At 45.4% G+C, this 21931-nt stretch overlaps 1 protein-coding gene across 6 annotated transcripts in view; it reads right to left on the bottom strand.

The window, feature by feature from the left end:
• Nucleotides 1-21931, bottom strand: part of tlk2 (tousled-like kinase 2) — a 159995-nt gene that overhangs the window by 119085 nt on the left and 18979 nt on the right. For 3 of the 6 annotated variants that reach the window (XM_070864730.1, XM_070864731.1, XM_070864735.1), the window contains exon 2: nt 1493-1575. In XM_070864730.1, coding sequence (XP_070720831.1) covers nt 1493-1575 — 83 coding nt within the window. Of the gene's footprint in view, nt 1-1492; nt 1579-21931 lie in introns of all 6 variants that reach the window. The other 3 variants (XM_070864729.1, XM_070864732.1, XM_070864733.1) reach the window with 1 other exon arrangement.

Genomic DNA, 21931 nt, shown 5'->3' with positions numbered 1-21931 from the left:
ATTTTTGTTGTAAACTAATAATCAAGTGGCCCCTGATTAAAGGTGGGGGGGAAGAGAGCACACTCCAAAAACTTTTCAAGTGACTCCCTGTTTTTTTTTTGAGTGGGGAGGGGGCGCACTAAGAACACAAATTATACAAGTACCCCCTAATTAAAAGGGGGTGGGGCACTAAAACCGTCACAATAAACAAATCAAACTTTAGACACTAAAGGTTCAAATTAAAATTTGGTTGCCGGGGGTGATGATGCACTCCAGTCCCTCTGGCTCTCACCTCTCGCCAAAGGCCATGAGTGTACCGGTGGACACTGCATGCTCCATCTCCAAGGACACCCTGGCTCGATGTAACCGCGGAAAAGAGGCAGACAGTCGGGCTGAACGACCCTCCTCGACCGCCCGCTGCCTGGACCGGCTGATGGCCCCCTTGGCCGTGCCCAGGAGCAGTCCGACGAGGAGGCCCTCGGATCTGCCCGCTCCCCTCCGCACAGGGGTGCCCAAAGATCAGGAATGTGGGACTGAAGTGCAACCAGAATTTGATGAGCAGCCCCTTCAAATATTGGAAGAGGGGCTGCAACCTCGCACATTCAATAACAACATGGAACACGGACCCTTCCAGACCGCAGAAATCGCAGGTGGCCTGAGAGCCCGTGAACCGACTTAAAAACTTATTGCACGGAACAGCTCCGTGCAACACTCTCCAGGCCAAGTCCCCAATACATAGAGGGAGGACTCCCGCGTAGAGTGCACTCCATTGAGGACCCCCACTTCCTCCGGACGGCAAGATGGTGCACCATGGCGTGTCCGGACGGCAGACGAGGATGGCAACGTGGAGAGTGTGCAAGAGCAGCCTTACAGGAAACCCCTCCGCGCAGACCTGAAAGGCACGGAGGGGATTTCCCGGAGGAGGCTCAAGTTGTGAGGCGCCGGCTCCCGAGGGAGGTTTCAGGGCTTGGCGCTGATGAGGAATTCCGTCCGGATGGGAGTCAGTTCGGACTGGATCGCCCCACGTGCTTGATCATCCTGGACACACCGAACGGAGTCAGGGCCCAGCGCTGTTTTTAGCGACTCGATGGCATTGGCCATGCCGGACGCTGGCCCAGGATAGGCGCGTGCCAGCTTGTCTGCCGCCATTCAGCCCACTCCTCCGCCATCGCACAGGTCCCTGATCCTGGTCACCTTGCCAGCCAGAGCTCTCTCGTTCGCCTGCCACCTAAAACCACGGTCGTGGAGGTACGGATTCCTGAGCAGCAATTCCTGAAGGACAGCCACCACTCCAGACGGGGGAGAACTGCGCTGGGTATCGACTCTGTTCCAGACCTTGATGAGTTCCTGGTCAACAGCTCTGCAAACCTGTGAGTATACTCACAGGTGCACACATTTCAAAGCCCTCGATATATATTTTTTAAAATTTCTATATTTATTTATTTTAAAAACATTTTTAAAGGTGAATACAGCATTTTACCACCATGTCAGTACTGGCTACTAAATCTCTCACCTTGGCGACGCCCATCCCAGTGAACCTCGCTTCCAGCAGCTCCTGTCGTCGTGGGTCCAGACTGTGCAGTTCTTCCATCATTTCTGCTTAAAAAAAAGAACACAAAATTCAGGCTCTCGCATTCACTCCAATGGAAAACTCAACTGTGTCAGGAGGAGAGTGTGGCTGCAAGGCAAAGCGTCATCATGCTTAGGCCTGTGACTCCCCAGACAGGAGCTTTCGACCCTCCCGCCATACTGACACAAGAGCAGCTGGAGGAAAACTAGGTGCTCGAAAGTAGGGAATAAACGAGAGTAAAAACATCCGTACTCACTTCCTGTTTACAAAATCTTATTTCTTGCGGTCAGTTTCTCCCATTATAAAAGCCTATGTCCACATTTGTAACGTTATGTAAACTGCCCATGTAAACTGGTAATGCTGTAATTACATCTTCACACCAGTGGTGGGGCACTAGCACCTCACTTTTACATTTCTCAGCTCCTCGGCCAACACTGCAGAAACTCCCATGCTCTAACTAACGACTTTTTTGCTTCCAAACTTTTCCCCATTGGCTATAAACAGTATTTTACAAAATAATGTCAAAACACATTACTTTAAAATGGGAACTGAATTGTACCTGTGCACTCTGGTTCAATTACCCCTTCACCCAATGACCACACATGGCTTTGATTCCCCATGTACAACAACACAGGAGTTTTGTTTGGGGGCGGGGGAGGATAGAAAGAGCAAAGAAAACAGACTGGCCGAAAACAGCTCATAGTCCTGCACCACCAAGGAGTGAAGCACTGAGTGGCCAACTGACTCATCATTACACGGACCCAACTGTACTATGAACACCCACATCATCCAACCCGCACTGAAGCACTGTCCTATAGTTTGAATCATCGATTTACCAATAAACGTTTGGTGGTGTTTCTGCTTTGGCTCTTGATTCCAGGAAATCAAGCAGCATGCACAGACAGGATGTTCGAGCAATAATTCACTGGCACAAGCCAGCACAGAAGCATAAATTATCAAATCTGCCGTCGCTTGCACTAGTCTGAGCTGCAAACTGGCAGATCAGATTATTGCAAAATGCACAGCCTACTTAGAAGCATCAGAATAGTACAGCACAGAAGGTAGTCATTCGGCCCATCGAGTCTGCACCAGCTCGTTCGAAGAGCAATCCAGTTAGCCCCACTCCCCCGTTCTTACCCCATGTCCCTGCAATTTTTTCTCTGATATTTATCCAAGTCCCTTTTGAAGGCTACTGTTGAATCTGTAACCACCGCCCTTTTAAGCAATGCATTGCAAATCCTAACCACTCGCTGCGTAAAATAGTTTTTCCTCATGTCGTTCTTTTGCCAATCACATTATTCAAATTACAATTTAAAAAAATGAAAATATGCCTGCAGGTATGGAAAGCACCCCATAACTGAAGGTAAGATCTGCAGTAAAGGGCAGAAGTCCTGTTTAGCGCAGGCTTAAATTATGAAGGCAAAAATGCTTTAAAGGAGTATCATCATCTGCTTAAACAAAGAATCTTAAAGACTGGGCTATGGTATGAACTTCCTCATACTTTGAGTTTAAATGAATAGATCAACATCTAAACCAGGGAAACACCCAATATGGAGATTGGTGCATCACAATAGCCATGTGACAAGTACTCCCGAGGTACACCTTCAGTGCACTACTGAGGGAGCGCTGCATTGTTGGAGATGCCGCATTTCAGATGAGACCTTAAAGCAACCCCAAAACTGAGAACCCATCTTCCCTCTCAGGTAGGCATGAAAGATCCCATGGTAGTATTCGAGGGAGTTCTTCAAATGCCTTAGCCAACATTGGCCAACAGTGATCCTCAACCATCATCACTAAAATCAGATTATATTATTTATCTGATTGATGTGTGCACTTCAAAAAGTACTTGATTCTCTGAAGCACTTTGGGACGTCCTGACGTCACGATATAAATGCAAGCTTTCTTTCTTTCCATCCAACATATGCAATGCTGCCTCCATCACATCGCAGTTCTTTGTAGTCAAATCCAGCGAGAACGACAAGCTGCAAGTGAAAGTACACCCACCTTTGTTTGACACTGTCTAGCAGAGAAAGCCAAGAACACATCTGCACAAAATGGCTGCAGGTAATGCAAATTATATGCACAAACACAAGTATTCAAGCAGCAATGACTCAGAGGGACTTCCTCCTAAATATCAGCCGTTGCTTATTTTAAGAAACCATGAATGGGAAAGAAAATTCTAATTTTACCAGCTGAGTTTATCACATCACTCGTGTTCCTTCACCGTTTCTGTCTCTATGCAGCTTCGTATCATCAGTGCGGCTGACACCTAATCACCTATTCATGCCTGCTGTGTAGCCGCAGCTCTTCTCTTGCAACATGTCACAGAACCTGCTCTCTCCCGCCTCCCCTTTTCATTCATTCTGATCCGTTTAGAGGTTTGGGCAAGGAGGCGGAAAAGAAAACCGGAGAGCAAGTTAATCAAGCATGTGTTCATTGATACTGTATCTGGATTGCTTACAGGAGACCATAGAGCAACCCAGGAGACATAAGCAAGTGATTAGTGCTAATGAGAAATAGCATATGAAACACAAGGGAAGAAAAGAGAGAGACAGTGAGTGCAGAATTAAGTGAAAAGGAATGCCTTGAGGAATACTGGTAGCACCTCCCCACCAATGTTCCCCCTAATTTTCTTTTTGGGTGCGCGGCCCATTCAAAGTTTCGTGCAAACGAGAAATTTCACGTTGGAAACGCCAGTCTCGGGCTGCGTGGGACCGGCAGGCAGGTGCGCAGCTTAGAGCGAACGTTACTCCCCACCCCCCTTGGACAGCACAGTTATCCGCTGAACCCCAACAGCTGGTAGGAGTTATGCGTATGTGACCATTCCGAAGAAAGCACCTGTACTCAGCAAGCACGTCGATTCATTGGACAACGTTAGAGGTGAAAGTAGGCGATGGAGAATATGGAGCACCAAGGTTGCAAACAGTCTGCCTCAGACCAAGACACTGGCTAGAAGAAAATGTGGCTTAACTAAAACTTGATTTTGGACAAGCAGTCTTACAACACAGAGGCAGTGGGCTTGAGCGAGACAGGTGATGGATGTCGTCAGTTGGATGCTGATCCCAGGTCTTTTTTGTCATTCATTCTCAGGATGTGGGCTTCACTGGCATGGCCAATATTTATTGGCTATTCGAAGGTGCCCTGAGGTGATGGTGGGCCACCTTTTGAACCACTGTAGTAGTCTTGATACAACTGAGCATCTTGCTCGGCCACTTCAGAAATCAACTACATTGTTGTGGGACTGGAATCACTTATTGATCAGACTGGGTAATGACGGCAGGATTCCTCCTCGAAAAGGAGCAAAAACCTACCTGGTTCATTAATCTCCTCTAAAGTTAGGTTTTTACAAAAATCACACAGCTTCGTGGTCACATTTACTGATTCTAACTTCAATTTCCAGGTTTTAATTCAAATTCTCAAGCTGCCATGTTGGAATTTGAACTCACGTTCTTTGGATTGTTAGTCCAGGCCTCTGGTTACTAGCCTCGTAACATAACCACCACACTACCATACCCTACCTTGTATAGACAATGGAGGAAATGCGGAGCCAAGGATGAATCCTTCAGCGACTCCCAGAACAATGTTGCAGGGGGACTGGGAGGAGATACCATTGATAGACAAACTATGCATATGATTGGATGGGTAAGAGCTGAACCAATCAGGGGATGTCGCATCGAGATCGTCAGCAGAGGAGCAGCTTTGGAGAAGGATGGTCTAGTCGACCATGTCAAAAGCTGCAGAGAGGTTGAGAAGCGTTAATGTCCCATGGTCACAGTCAAAAAATACTTTTCGGGATTTTGATTAGGGCCATTCCGATGCCGAGAGGGGGACAAAAACCAGATTGAAGAGATTCAAACAGAAATCTATGGGAAAGCAGGACACAGCGCTGGGGGACGAAAACAGGTTAACGGACTTGAGAGAAAAGAGATGTTGAATATTGGAAATGGGGTGGTTACTTGGAAGGATAGAGGGGTCGAGGGTTTTTTTTTAAATTGAGGGGGGTGATGACATAAGAAAAGCAGGAGTAGGCCTTTTGGCCCCTCGAGCCTGCTCCGCCATTCAATAAGATCATGGCTGATCTGATCCTGGCCTCAACTCCACTTCCCCACCCACCCTCCAAAACCCTCGACTCCCTTATCATTCAAAAATCTGTCTATCTCCACCTTAAATATATTCAATGACCCAGCCGCCACAGCTCCCTGGGGCAGAGAATTCCATAGATTTACAACCCAAGAAATTTCTCATCTCAGTTTTAAATGGGCGGCTCCTTATTCTAAGACTATGTCCCCTAGTTTTAGTTTCCCCTATGAGTGGAAATATCCTTTTTGCATCCACCTTGTCGAACCCTCTCATTTATCTTATAGGTTTCAATAAGATCACACCTCATTCTTCTGAACTCCAATGTGAATAGGCCCAACCTATCCTCATAAGTCAACCCCCTCATCTCCAGAATCAACCTAGTGAACCTTCTCTGAACAGCCTCCAATGCAAGTATATCCTTCCTTAAACATTCGTTGAGAGAGGGAAGGGGACAGTACCTAAGGAGACAGAGCCATTTATAATGTTAGTCAGCATGGGGATTAGAAAGGGAAGATGGTTGGTCTGCAATTTAGTAGAAATGAGAGCAGGAGGTGAGTCTCATGAACAAAATGAAGTCGGAAAGGACGTGGGGGGGGGAGAGATGGGAGCGAGCAGAGATTGGGGTTCAGGACTAAGGCAGAGAGTCCATGGGAGATGTTTGGTTTGGTGGACCAAGTGGGTGGGGAGCAATTGAATGGGTGATCTCTTTCTGTGATGACAGAGGAGAGGGGTTTCATGGAGAAGGTTGGTATTGAAATAAAAGGTAACAAAAAGTTATCTTTGATCGCCAGGAAGATCCTAGTAGTGGATGGTTTTGGCAGGAGAGCGAGGCCCAGTCGAGCTTGATTATGAACAGGATGTGAGACAGCGAGGATTTTACATAGAATCTACAACACACAAACAGGCTATTCAGCCAATTGGTCTATGCCAGTGTTATACTCCACACAAGCCACTCTAATTATCTCTTCCCACCCTGCTCCCATATCTCTCATGTATGTATCAGCCCTCCCCTTAAATGTGTCAATGCTCTCTGCTTCAACATTCTCACCACTCTGTAAAGAAATCCCTCCACAGTTGCTACGTTATATTTATGCAAACAGTTTCTCGACCTGCACCCTATTGAATCCATTCATAATTTAGACGGAATTTCTTTACACAGAGTGGTGAGAATGTGGAACTTTGCAGATTGGAATCCACTTGTAATTTTCGGGCTCCAGGCCAGACTGGCTTTCAAAAACAAAACTTGTTTTGTAACCGAAACAAGTGGCGTGCAAGGGACCCATCTTAGATACATTTACAATCTTATATCTAGCACATGTCCCTCACATGGTTAGGTGCAAAACAATCTTACGAAAAAAAGCTAGTCATTAACCCGGCATCTTAAGTGGTTACAATTCCCCTCGGACTGACTTCAGGATTTTACAGGCAGCTGCAATTACCTTGGTTTGTCTAATTAGACCACTTTCCCCACAGGAATTACTTGAGCAGTGCTCTTTAAAGAGAACAGGGCAAGGTTATGTAGTTAAATCGCCACAAGTGTGCACCAAGCCATCTGTCAGCAATGCCACAGGAGATCCACTAGTGCAATCAAAATCATCTTCAGTGATAGAAAAGGAAGGGATTACAATTATCTGTAACAATTCTGCATGTACCTGGCTCACTTACTTCTGGATCTTTTCCTCTCCTTCTTATTGGTTTGCTATATTAACCCAAACACTCTGATTTCTTCCTGTTTTATTTATTTAATTATCCAGCTATTTGCTGTCCCCATCCATCAATGCAATGGTGGAACGTGTTGTAACTTCGCTGCATGTTGCCATGACTGCACCCACGCCCACAATACAAATGCCAAAGTTCTATTGTTGTCTATCTACCAGTAAATGAACATTGTACTCGATTAAAAGACTTGTATTTCCATAGCGCCTTTTACTACCTCTGGAGGTCCCAAAGCGTTGTACAGCCAATGAAGTACTTTTGAAGTATAGTCACTGTTTTAATGTAGGAAACATAGCAGCCAATTTGCACACAGCAAGCTCCCACAAACAGGACTGTGATAATGACCAGATCATCTGTTTTAGTGATGTTGATTGAGGGATAAATATTGGTCAGGACATTGGGGATAACTTCCTTGTTCTTCTCCAAAATAGTGCCATGGGATCTTTTACATCCACCGGAGGGAAAAAAAACGGGGCCTCGGTTTAACGTCTTATTCAAAAGATGGCACTTCTGACAGTGCGGCACTCCCTCAGTACTGTACTGGAGTGCCAGCCAGATTTTTGTGTTCAAGTCTCTGGAGTGGGACTTAAGCACAAGGAAGATTGATCACAAATTGAAATTGCTGCACTCAGCTTTGCCCCTGGCAAGGAAAAGCAGTTATTGATCACCACCCAATTTTGAAGTTATTAACTCAATAACCTCCCCATGACAGATTTCCCTGTTTTACAGCCCAAATGACGCATACTGTATTTAAAGCGCAAATCGTGAAAAAAAATCTACAAAGGCAATAATAAAAGTTGTTGTGAAACTGTCAAAGATTCACAAAGCCTAATATTAAAGAATGCAACAGAAAAATGTTAGTAAGGTTTTTGGAATTGCATATAAAGATATAAAGTTGTACACAGGTTCTTCTATTGGCCAGGACTAACTGAACAATAGAAAAGGATTAGCCTGTTGACTTATTCTGATAACTGAACTGCAGAATGTGGCCATTAAGGGCAAATTATTTTGCAGTTAATTTAATATATTTGTAACCCACTTTGAAGCCAATCTGCCATTTTCAGAAGCTCACTTCTCTTTTTAAACTCACACATTGGCCGATTTTGCTGGTGCAGGGCATCTGGTTAGACTAGTTTGTGCATGTTAAATTTTAAACATTTTTGCCCAGAACATTGCTGGAAGCGCGAGCCGTTAAGTGCGAGGGCAGCAGGGCATCTGGGACCTTGGTGGACAACAGGACAAACTGTGTAGCTCCTTAACCAATGAGATTAAAGATTTGAGAAATAAACTGTGTAAGGACTGAGAAGGAGGGTGAATTGGAGTGGGTGTGTTCAATGTCAAATCATGTCGCGATAGAAGAGGGAAAGGAAGCTTGGAGAGAGAGGAAAAAGTAAAGTTTTTAAATGTCCAACAATTTACAACCTGAAGGAATGAGACTCCACATTATAAACTCTTCACTTTCTGGGCCAGAGAGGTTGATTGGCAGTCATTAACAATTACCACATTGTTAAAAGTGTGCTTACGCTGTTAATTACCAGACTTAACTTTCTGTGGGCAGTTCAATGAGCAATGAATGTGTAATTGCAACAACTTCATGAAACTCACAGGGAGGTTAAGGGCAAGATGCCAGGAATACAAATCCATAGGCAGAGCGGCACAAATCGGCCAGCAACTTGTAGCGATTGACACGGGGGTATCTCTTCCTCAATACAATTGCTGGATGATTTGCGCTTTAAATACAGCATGCGTCATTTAGACACATTTTCCCCCCAGCAAAATCTGGGTCATTGTAGTTGTCCACTTTTGAATAAAAGAAGAAAGACTCGCAGGCAATGGTCTGAAGGACAAAACATTCCACAACAGCAAAAGGAAGAATGAAATTCCCACTGCCCATCACTGAAGATGCAACTCTGCTTTCACTCTCCTGAAAACTCATGAGGCGTAAACAGGCATCTCCAGAAATTTACCACACAGAGATACTCTCTAACAAGTGTTTACATTGCACAAAGGAATTCTGAAATGGTTACAACTGATTTTTATCTCTCTGCTGAGCACATTCCTTTAATTCCTGTTTGTGAAGTTGGTTTATGTTCTAGTTTGCTTGGGGCTGCACTTCATTTAATAAATCTGTGGATTTAAACAGCACCTTATCAAGCCATCAAAACATGCGTAAGCCCTTCAGACTGAATTACTTTCACAGTACAGGAACTTCAGGTATTTGTATTATTGTGCAGCTGCTGTCTTTACCCAGGGAGGATTTGGTCATTTTGATCATGGCACTAAAGATAATCGGGGATAAAGGGCTCAATTTTCCCCAAGCCCATTTTCTGGCGTACTGCCAGAGTTACACCAGTTTTTCTAAGCCAGAAATATTTTACCAAAGTTTCCCCGATGTATAATTCAAATTTGGTGCCGCGCAGTCGCCTTGGGGGGGGGGGGGGGGGGCGGGCGGAGCCTGCTGTCTGCGACGAGAAACGAAGCCGCACCTTCTGTGCTTGCGCAGGGGAAAAAAAGTTATGGTTTTGACGTTGTGCCAATGGACACTCATGCGCAGTACAGCTCCTAGTTGGCAATCAGCCATTTTTAAAGAGCCAGTTGAGTGTGAGAGGAGTGCTGTGTGAGCGCATTGAAAAAAATCATAGCTGGAGCAATACACAATGCAACGCGGTGCAAGGACAAAGAATTTATTACAGAAAGAAGTGGAGGCACCAGTTACTGTGATTGAGAACTGATGGCAGGAGCTGGACACCAGGAGAGGTCATATAAAGGTTCCACCCAAAGAAATGAAGAAACGCTGGAACCAAGTTGCAGAAGATTACTGTGCAATGGTGACCACCACGGATCTGGAGGCCAGTGCAAAAAGTGGCAGGACCTTGGTCAACTAGTTAATGCAAGTAATATTTACATTTATTCAATAGAATTGCAATTATAAATGTGACCAGCTGTCTCTATGTGCCACCAAGCAGAAAGACACCCTCTCTTAAAAAGTTGCATTTTCATCTTTGCAGAGGAAGGTGGCACATAATAAAAGGGAAAGAACTCGAACAGGAGGAGGCCCGGCAAATCTGCACCCACTGACACCCTTGGAAGAGAGGGTCGCTGCTTTGATGGGTCCTGCCTGGAGAAAAGCTGGGCCCACACTTGAGGGAGCGGGCAAGTCCTGCAAATTCATCATGGTCCTTCAAATCAGCCTGCTACCTGGCCTGTGCTGTGTGAGCCTACTCATGAGCCACCCACCCTGCTCCCTCCTCTGCTGCTAATCATTTGACTGTTCAGTTATCTTTTGCAGAACTTGAGGCCAACCCTGATGATGCAGAAGATTCAGACAAAATCGAGCCTGAAGAGAACATCTTCCAATCCAACCCTCCAAACCAAGAACATGGGGGTGAGGGGGTGGGGGAGGGGATGAAGCTGGATGAAGCTCCCACCGACTTTGGAGGAGGTGCCGCTCATGGATGTGACAGTCCCTTTCGTGACTAGTGGTTTGAATGTTGGTGGGATATTCCATGGTTTCACACCTTCCGAGGTTGCGGGTCCCAGTGGTGGGGTGCAGCGAGGCACACCCAGGGCCCCACCTTCCGAGGCTGTGGGTCCCAGTGGTGGAGTGTGAGCCACACCCGTGAGGAGGAACTCAACTGCGCTCTCCTGAGGTGCGGGATGTAACAAATGTGGTTCAGATAATGTCATTGAGTGTGGAGAGCACTGACCTTACCCGATCACTCCTGGACGCCATCAGTTGGGTGAGTGATGAGGTAGTGGGACTACCGGGAAAAGTAACAGCAATGATACGAGAAATGGGAACGATATCTGGGACCATCAGTGGCCACGAGGGAGGGAATGTCAGAGGTAATGCAAACCACATTCCCACAAGGGAATGTTTCAGGTTGTTCAGATACTTTCAGAGCGCATGAGGGACGGCATGTTGGAGTCAGCTGCTGCAATAAGGGAACACGCCCAGACCCCGCGCCCATTGACAGAATCAACTATCACTCCCACTCCAATCCCCATACCAGCCTCTGAAGAGCCCTCCATCATGCTGCCTGACGCACCCCCCCCAAAAGAGGTGCACAGTACCAGAGATGTTAGAAAGAACAAGCTTGGTACCAAGCCCAGAAACACTGCGCCACTGCTGCAGGCAGGGTGGTCTTGGAATAAGGGGGAGGAGAGATGGGTGCAGCCTCTCTTAGCTGCTGTTGTTGTTATTAATGTTACTGTTGTAACTGTTCTCAAATTAAAAGTTTTTTGTAAGTTATGTAAATTTACAAGTTTATAAGTGATCTTAAAGTAAAATTTGATACAAGAATAATTTTATTAAAAAGTTAAGAACATTGTAAACTTTTGAATAAACTATTTTTTTTACATTAAAACTGAATCATGTTCCATTAACACAACACAACATTATGGAATAGTTCCAAACAGTAAACATGCCCATGTGGAATAGTTGTCGCTGAGCCCTCAGGCATCAGTAAAGCGTTCAGGGATGAGCTGCTGGCGCAAGGCTCGAGCAATCGTTAAAGGGGCACGATGGCCCGCCGTGCTCCGGCCTCAGGCATGTGAATGGCTTCCTCATCCTCATTGTCCTCCTGCTCATCACCTGCATCTTTCACATCATTATCATCAGCCACTCTCACCGCAGGTGGGTCTTGTGAGAAGCTTACTTTGGCGGGGTGGGGGGGGGCTTCGCCACTAACCGCAAATTACAGGCCATTATTTAGTCCTTTTTACAGAGGGAGTAATTCACAATCACATCAAAGTCAGTGTCAGAACTCAGCAACGGTGGATAAAACAGGACAAACACTGGTTCCAGCTGTAAACCATCAGAGGACTTGACAACATCTTCCTCGTGGAAAACAAACAAAAGATGCCAGATTTTTCCAGAGAACAAAATACAGCTGAATTCAAAGTTTCGAGCAATTTGCTCAATATAGATCTCCAGATTCTGCCGATTCAAGTCAATCCCACTTTCTGCATTTCCAGTTAGACCGCAACTTCCCTCAATCATGCAGACAACCTGCTCCAGGGCCTCTGCCACAGTCTGATAGAACCTTTAGTGTGGCAATACACTCAGTGGCTGGTACTCTTACCAAGAGCACTCAACCGCACAACCTACGCACCTCGCGAGGAACAAATCTTCACGGGTCCAGAAAGCTGCCACTGAGGGCAGTGCGAAGGGGGGACCCTCCAACAGGGCCACGACAAGGCCATTAAAGGGAGAAAGTTACAACCAGAATGTTATGTCTTTTTCTGTTACATACGGATCGACCTGCATTGGGCAATCTGTGCACAGTGAGCTGCAGAAAGGGTACCCATATTTCATCTTTCTTTGTGTGGAAATGTATTTTTATCGAAGCTTATACCATACTGTATTTGTGTGCCCTTTGCAATATATATATATATAACAAAATGGAGTCCTGGTCCTTCCAGAACTTTCTGCATAAAATCAGTCAGCTTGCATAAACAGCTAAACCTGGTTTGAGATGGCTGATGCCCATCAGACAGGTAGGAGACAAGTCATGCTGAGACAAGTACCCCCCCCCCCCCACCCCCATGGTGCTCTCCTATTGTCTATACGACAAGTTCCATGCCTTTTCGAAGTACTCAAACCACCAGCTATTATCTCTTGTAGAGACCTCATCCATTTAATGCAAACAGATAACTGACTAGGAAACTGGACAATCCTGACACAATGCAAGACAGGTAATAGCTCATTACCTCACTCTCATGGAGTAATGGCCGGCTGGCCAACTAATAACCCTGACAAAAGGAAATATCTGGAAACCATGTCAGGACAAGGATGTAGTAATTAACTCTTTATCTGTATTCACTGACTGCGAGACAGAGCCAATACACAGGGAGAGGCCATAACTTGGGTTTTACTGTATAAATATCTCGTGAAACTGTACCATTTCGGAGGTGTTCACTTAGCCCTTGACTGAGTGTGACCTGCCCCTTGCTAGCAAGTAAATTAAAGAAACTTCTGCCGGAGCTGTAAGTGTCGGAGTCATTCTTTTCGGAGGTCGAGATTTCGACATCTGCTACCAACAATGTTGGATTTGAACTGATTTTTTTGCAGCAGCTGTTTATAAAAAGACACTTCCAACTTCAAGAGAAAACAAAAAGGAGAAAGTTCAGAGGACAGATTGTATAGACTAGGACCTAGAGTATAGAAGTTGAATGGGTGATCTAATCGAGGTGTTATTGATTAAAGGATTTGTGGGGGAAAAGCGAGACTATGGTGTTGAGATAGAGAATCAGCCATGAAGGGTGGTGCAGGCTTGTATTTTCTATGTTTCTATGTTGATAGAGTATGTTGGGGGAGTCCAGAGTAAGAGGGCATAACCTTAAAATTAGAGCTAGGCCGTTCAAGGGTGATGTCAGGAAGCACTTCCTCACATAAAGAGAAGTGGAAATCTGGAACCCTTGCCCCTAAAAAGCTGTTGAGGCCAAGTCAATTTCAAAACTGAGATCGCTAGATTTGTGTTAGGCATGGATATTAATGGTTACGGAAACAAGGCAGGTAGATAGACTTAAGATACAGATCAGCAATAATCTAACTAAATAGTGGAACAGACTCAAGAGGCTGAATGGCCTACATCTATTCCTATATAACTGCAGTACTGTAACATGCGGCTTTCAAACACATAAGAAATACGAGCAGAGTAGGCCATTTGGCCCCACGAGCCTGCTCCGCCATTCAATATCATGTATGTAAGATGGCGGATGGGATAGCAGCTCCCTGGGGAGCCCTCCCTGAATAAACCTTCCTCTGGCCATCTGCTGCCATCATTCAACTCTCTCTCCCTCTATCTCCACCGCCCCACCCCCCCACCCTCCATATCGAAGCCCCTTCTGGCCCTAACTTCGACCCCCCAAAGTACTTTCCTACCCCTAATTCCTGCGCTGCAAGGGCCCACTGTCCACCCCCATTCCCCAATCACGACTTACCTTCCAGGTCGACCTCCCTACTACCACAAAGGGCCCTCCAACTGGACTCTCGCTCCCCATTGGCCGACTCAGCTGCTCTAATCGATCCCCGGTGATCTCAACGGCAGCTAGCCTCCGACCAGCTCCAATCACAGGTTTGGGCCCTACCTTCACTCCTCGCCCTCACGCATGAGCCTTCCCTCCACCGACGTCCGGGCCTCCCCCCGGCTGCTGGCCCCACTCAACAGCAGAGTCTCTGTCGAGCACATGGTGAGCCCAATGGCTGTGGTCACTCGGACCTCTCTTCTTTCCACAAAATAGACCTCTGACCATCCCCCAATGTCTGCCCTCAGCCAGGCCTCGGTTTTCTCACCATCTCACCGAAAGGCGGTGCTCAGCGCAGAGCTTATGGCTCGCATCCCGTCAGAGGCAACTAGGCCCATGCAGCAGTGCCTGGTCTCCAGTCGTCTTGATTGCCCTTGCCACTGAACCTTGCTCTGCTAAACCCGTGTGGTAGCCGGTGTGCAACGGCCACCCCACATTAAAAGAACTCACGCACAGGCATCTTCCACCCTTCAAAATGAAGTTCGGGACCTGGAACGTCAGGAGCCTCATGAACAACTCCAACGACGACAGACTGGAACGCCGCACCGCCATCGTTGCCCGGGAACTTTATGGAGTGACAACTGCAAGAAAAATGCAGGGAACAGCACCAATCCTTGTACATGACCTTCTTTGATCTTACAAAGGCCTATGGCACTGTTAACTGCGAGGGACTATGGAGCGTCCTCCTCTGTTTCAGCTGCCCCCAAAAGTTTGTCGCCATCCTCCGGCTGCAAGCCGTGATCCTGACCAATGGATCCACCACAGACCCAATCAACGTCCGAACTGGGGTCAAGCAGGGCCGTGTCATCACGGCAACCCTGTTCTCGATCTTCCTCGCTGCAATGCTCCATCTCACTCAACAAGCTCCCCGCTGGAGTGGAACTAAACTATAGAACCAGTGGGAACCTGTTCAACCTTCATCCCCTCCAGGCCAGATCCAATACTGTCCCACCCTCAGTATCTTATATGTTTCAATAGATCATCTCTCATTCTTCTAAAATCCAATGAATATAGGCCCTACCTGTTCAACCCCTTCACCTCAGGAATCAACCTAGTGAACCTTCTCTGAACTGCCTCCAATGCAAGTATGTCCGTCCTTAAATAAGGAGACCAAAACTGTACGCATTACTCTAGGTGTGGCCTCACCAATACTCTGTACAGTTGTAGCAGGACTTCCCTGATTTTATACTCCATCCCTCTTGCAATAAAGGCCAAATTCCATTTGCCTTCCTGATGCATAAGAACCCTCAGGTCCCTCTATACTGCAGCATTTTACAATTTCTCTCCATTTAAATAATAATCTGCTTTTTTATTTTTCCTGCCAAAGTGGATAACCTTACACTTTCCCACATTATACGCCATCTGCCAAATGTTTGCCCACTCACTTAACCTGTCTCTATCCCTTTGCAGATTTTGTGTGTCCTCCTCACAACTTGCTTTCCCACCCATCTTTGTATCAACAGCAAACTTGGCTTCATTACACTCCGTCCTTTCATCCAAGTCATTAATATAGATTGCAAATAGTTGAGGCCCCAGCACTGATCCCTGTGGCACCCCACTAATTACCATTTGCCAACTGGAAAATGACCCATTTATCCCAACTCTCCGTTTTCTGTTCGTTAGTCAATCCACTATCCATGCTAATATATTACTCCCAACCCGGTGAGTTTTTAATCTTGTGCAGTAACCTTTTATGCGGCTACTTATCGAATGCTTTCTGGAAATCCAATTACACCACATCCACTGGTTCCCCTTTATCCACCCTGCTCGTTACATCCTCAAAGAATTCCAGCAAATTTGTCAACCATGATTTTCCTTTCATAAAACCATGCTCTGCTTCTGACTGCATTATGATTTTCCAAATGTCCTGTTATGGCTTCCTTAATAATGGACTCCAGCTCCTTGATTATCCATTATTGGGATGTTTTTAGTGTCTTCTACCATGAAGACCGATACAAAATATTTGTTCAAAGTCTCTGCCATTTCCCTGTTCCCCATTATTAATTCCCCAGTCTCATCCTCTAAGGGACCAACGTTTAGTTTAGCTACTCTCTTCCTTTTTATATACCTGTAGAAGCTCTTACTGTCTGTTTTTATATTTCTTGCTAGTTTACTCTCAATCTATCTTCCCTCTTATTTTTTTAATCGTCCTCTTACTGGTTTTTAAAATGTTTCCCAATCCTCTGGCCTCCCACTAATCTTGGCCACTTTGTATGCCATTGTTTTCAATTTGATACCAACCTTTACTTCCTTAGTTAGCCACTGGTTCTCCCTTCTCTTGAAGTCTTTCCTTCTCACTGGAATATATTTCTGTTAAGTTATGAAACATCTCTTTAAATGTCTGCCACTGCTTATCAACCGTCTTACACTTTAATCTATTTTCCCAGTCCACTTTAGCCAACTCTGCCTTCATACCATTGTAATCCCATTTATTTAAGATCAGGACATTGGATTGAGATCCAACTTTCTCACACTCCAACTGAATTTGAAATTCAATCATGCTATGATCACTCTTTCCTAGATCGTTTATTAATCCTGTATCATTACACAGTACCTGTACCAGATCCAAGATAGCCTGTTCCCTGGTTGGTTCCGCAACGTACTTTTCAAGGAAACCATCCCGTATACACTCTATGAACTCATCCTCAAGGCTACCTTGGCCAATTTGATTTGTCCAATCAATAAGATTAAAATCGCCCAAGATTATTGCCGTTCCTTTATTACAAGCCTCCATTATCTCTTGATTTATACTCCGTCCAACAGTGTAGCTATTGCTCTTCTTAGGTGGTCTCTCTTATCGAGAATGACTTGCTTCCACACCAAAAAGGGATGAGTTGACATTTCAGGTCCCAAACTACGTATTGAGGGGTGAAAGATGCCTGTGTGTGGATTTAAAAAAAAACGTGTGGTGGCCATTGCACACCAGCCACAGACCTAGTGCACACACATACCGCAGTGTGGGCTGAACCGTGCTGCCCCTGGGCCGTGGCCTCTCTTGGGCCCTAAACTCAAGTCTCTCCTGGACCCTGAGCGTGTTGCTCTACAATCCTTCTCCCTGACCTCGCCGCTCCTCTGCTGCTTGCTGCCTCTCCTGTTGTACCTGCCCATGCTCCAAATAGCGACCTGGATTTTGGTGACGTCCAATCCAGTCGTCCTTCTCCAAGTCGTCGCCCTTCTGCACCAGCTCGTGCTGCTCCCTGAAGTGGCATGCCTCCACGCTGCTCCCGGGCCCCCGCACCTCCGCTCCTTTTATGGCCCCGACCTGCTAGGGGCCTGTAGACTACGCCCACCAGTAACTTCTTTCCCTTATTATTTCTTATCTCCACCCAAACTGATTCTACATCTTGATCGTCTGAGCCAGTATCATTTCTCACTACTGCACTGATCTCATCCTTTATTAACAGAGCTACCCCACCTCCTTTTCCTTTCCGTCTATCTTTCCAAATTTGCAGTTCCCAGCCTTGGTCACCTTGCAACCACGTCTCTGTAATAGCCATCAGATTGTACCCATTTATATTATTTGCACCGTCAACTCATCTATCTTGTTACGAATGCTGCGTGCATTCAGATAGAGCTTTTAATTTTGTCTTTAAAAGCTCAAACTTTTACAGATATCTCGACATAGGACAGCACAAACAATTCAGCTAATCCAAGAAGAAGTGTCTGTGACGAGCACTGAAAGCAACTCACAGAAAGTCTGTTGTATTCTCAGCTGGGAAACAAGAGAAAACGGTGTCACCCACGTCACTAACAAGAAGTGGAACATGATGCTCAGTTTGGTTAAAGACACATGATCCAGCATTGTTAATTCAACCCAGTAAATCGACATCAATAACTGGTGCGGCAGTCTTTAAAACAACTTGCATTGGATTTATTTAACTGAGCAATATTGACCAGTAAAAGGTCAGAAATCTGTTGCAAGGAGGACAGAGGCAGAAACCGACAGCCTTCAATCTGAAACTCAAACTCTCAAGCGCAGATACTGCGATTGCAAGAGAAGCAATTTTTCTCCCATTGTCAAATACCGAAGGCAAATAGATACCCTGGGATGTTGGCCCTTCTTTATTTAAAAAGCAAAGTAAACCAAATTCCTTCCCAACACCTGTTGCAGATCAAACCTTTCGTGATTACTACTGCTGGGAACCACAATATTCTAAATAACTGCACTCAAAATGGGAATCGATTAATAAGCGTCGCAATCACCATTTCTGCCAACGTTTGACGAAGGGAGCAATTGCAAGATGCATCTGCACATTCACATAGATAATAGAGTCCATTCACTGGGACAAAGTGTCCTGTAGCTACTACAGGCTCAGTTCACACACGCTCTCGACCCAAACATTTAACAGCAAAATATAGCCAAGTTATTTCAGGGACTTTGCTGCTTCTAATACAAGGACTCAGTTTCTATTTTCAAGCACACAGTCTGGGGAATTTCTTCAAGTAGCCTGTGTCAATGGATGATTAGTGATTAGTCCCACAGCACACACCATTTACATTTGGGTGAGGTCCAGTGGACTAGAAGGCCCAATCCATCACTTTCACATGCTTACAAAGAGTACTCTAAACACAAGGTGGGGTGGGGCATCTGGGGAGTGGTAGGGAGTGAGTAGAAAGAGTACTCTCTGTACTTGTACAAAGATGTACACGGTGAATAGTTGCCAAGGAAAAAAACCCAGAACATGCTAGCACAATGAGGCACAACTGATTTTATCACTGCATTTCATCTAGAAAGTAAAATGGTGCAGTCTCCTGGCTTGCTGTTAGCTCAGCAGCTGCTGATGGAACCTGGAGCGTAATCTCCAATAAAATGTGGAAAGGAGTGGGTGGGGACCACACCAAAACTAGACCCAAATAGCTTTGGAGTACATACAAATAACGGAGTTCTGATATATGGAGTAAACTAAATAAAGAGTGAGGGAGGGTGGGTAAAAATAAATCAGAGATCTTATACCTTTAATCAGGTCACTGATCAATAGTCACAGGATTACACTGTTTTAAGTCATGCTATATTTGTGTCACTTGTAATCTCTTCACTATTTTTAAAAGTTTTCTTTTCCTGTTTAATTTTCTTGGTAATTTCTCCCATTCGGAATCTCTACCGCAACATGCTTGCCCCACAAAACCTGCCACAGTGGTCCTGAAAGTAACAGCTCACAGATTTCAGACCAGCGGAAATTTTCACACCTCCCCCCCCCCACCCCCCCCTCCCCGCTATTGTGGCTGTTTTTGAGCACTTTGTCGTTGGTCGCCAGTTTAACAATGCTGAGTAACTGGCATTTTACACTGAATTAACAGTATTTGTTGATTTTAGTGCAGCAGTAAAGATACGATAAGTAGAGATCGGACCAAAGCCAAATATTGCGGACGCTGGAAATCTGAAATTAAAACAGAAAATGCTGGAAATACTCAGCAGGTCAGGCAGCATCTGAAGAGAGAAAGAGAGTTAACGTTTTAGGGTGATGACCTTGCAGTTCTGACGAAAGCTCATCAACCTGAAACGTTAACTCTGTTTTTCTCTCTCCACAAATGCTGCCTGACCTGCTGAGTATTTCCAGCATTTTCTATTTTTAATTGAGACACGACAATCTGTGAGTGTTCATGGGCTGGAGAGGGATGGAGAGATGGGGAAACGAGGTTCTCTCCCGGATTACCATCTGGTGATTCCTATTTGAAAGTGCCAGTGTGGGTATTGGGCAAAGACATGATCAGACTTGTATGTAGGAACATAGGAACAGGAGGAGGCCATTTAGATCCCCGAGCCTGTTTCGCCATTCAATGAGATCATGGCTAATCTGCAACCTAACTCCATATACCCGCCTTTGCCCCATATCCCTTAATACCTTTGGTTAATAAAAATCCATCAATCTCTGATTTAAAATTAATTGATCTATCAATTGCTGTTTGCGGAAGAGAGTTCCAAACTTCTACCACCCTTTGTGTGCAGAAGTGTTTCCTAATTTCATTTCTGGAAGGTCTGTCTCTAATTTTTAGATTATGCTTCCCTAGTCCTAGAATCCCCAACTAGCGGAAATAGTTTCACACTATCTACCTGATCAGTTCCTCTTAATATCTTGAAAACGTGGATCAAAATCACCCCTTAAACTTCTAAATTCCAGGGAATACATCGCAATTTAACCCTTGGAGTCCAGGTATCATTCTGGTAAACGTGCAAGGCCAATATATCCTTCCTAAGGTGTGGTGCCTAGAACTGCTCTCAGTACTCCAGGTGTGGTCTAACCAGGATTTTGTATAGCTGTGAAATAACTTCTACCCCCTTGAATTCTAGTCTTTTAGATATAAAGGACACCAACCCATTAGCCATTTTGATTATTTTCTGTACCTGTTCATGACACTTTAATGATCTATGTACCTGGAACCCCCCCCCCCCCCAAGTCTGGACCCCCACTGTGGTGATTCATAGTTGAACAGCGTGCCAACATTCGCTGCCTAAGCTGACACATTTAAAATGGCCAGGTGGCTGAGATACCAATTGGGAACTGGTACCTCTGGAACAGTATCCCAGTAAAAGTCAGCACCTTCAAGGAGGAGAAAATTGGGATAGAAGAATTCTTATTTTGGGCGATCAGAGAAATATATTGTACTGTAGTTTGGCTCAGTTGATATCACTGTTGCCTCGTAATTAGAAGGCTGTGGGTTCAATTCCCTCGCCAAAGAATTTGAGCATATAATCATGGCGAACACTCCAGTCCAATGCTGCGTATCACCCAGTTGCACCTTCAGACTGAATCTTCACGTCCTGCTTCATTAATCCAAGTAAATATTAAAAGGATCCCAACAAGGGCAACTTGAACTTATTTAATGTCCTTAATTAGAAAGACGGCCAAGATGCATCACAGAGGCACGAGGGAAAAAGGAGCGGAGCCAAAGAAAGAGGGATTAGGATGGGTCACCAAAAGCTGATCAAGGAAAGGACTCAAAGGTCTTAAAAAGGAAGCGAGAGGTGGAGGAGTTAAGGGAAGAAATTCCAGAGCATTGAGCTACACGGGAGATATTAAGAGCAGATGACCAAAAGCTTGGTAAAAGAGGTAGGTTTTAAGGAGCGCCTTAAAGGAGAAGAGGAAAGTAGAGAGGCGGAGAGGTTTAGGGTGGGAATTTCAGAGCTTAGGAGCTTTTGAAAGATACTATTGAATCTGCTTCCACCACCCTTTCAGGCAGTGCATTCCAGATCATAACAACTCACTGAGTTACATTAGTTGGGTCGAGAATATGACCGTACAACTTAGACACGGGCCAGCCGGACATGTTAAACTTTCAGATCTTTCCACTGGAAATGTCAAATATGCCCAGCAACATAAGGAGCAGATCGAGCCCCTCCAAACTTAAATCAGTTTTTTTTTAACATCATACGAGACACACACTTGAACAACTTGTTCCTGTAGATGCGAGGCTTGTGCAGCCAGCTGCCATAGAAAATAGGTGCAGGAGTAAGCCATTCGGCCCTTCGAGCCTGCACCACAATTCAATAAGATCATGGTTGATCTTAGTGCAAGGTCTTGCTAAAACGGAGATGCAAGTCTTCCTGGACACCAGTCT

Source organism: Pristiophorus japonicus, chromosome 21, assembly GCF_044704955.1.
Source record: "Pristiophorus japonicus isolate sPriJap1 chromosome 21, sPriJap1.hap1, whole genome shotgun sequence".
NCBI classification, from domain to species: Eukaryota; Metazoa; Chordata; class Chondrichthyes; family Pristiophoridae; genus Pristiophorus; species Pristiophorus japonicus.
This window is presented reverse-complemented; position numbering and strand designations above follow the sequence as displayed.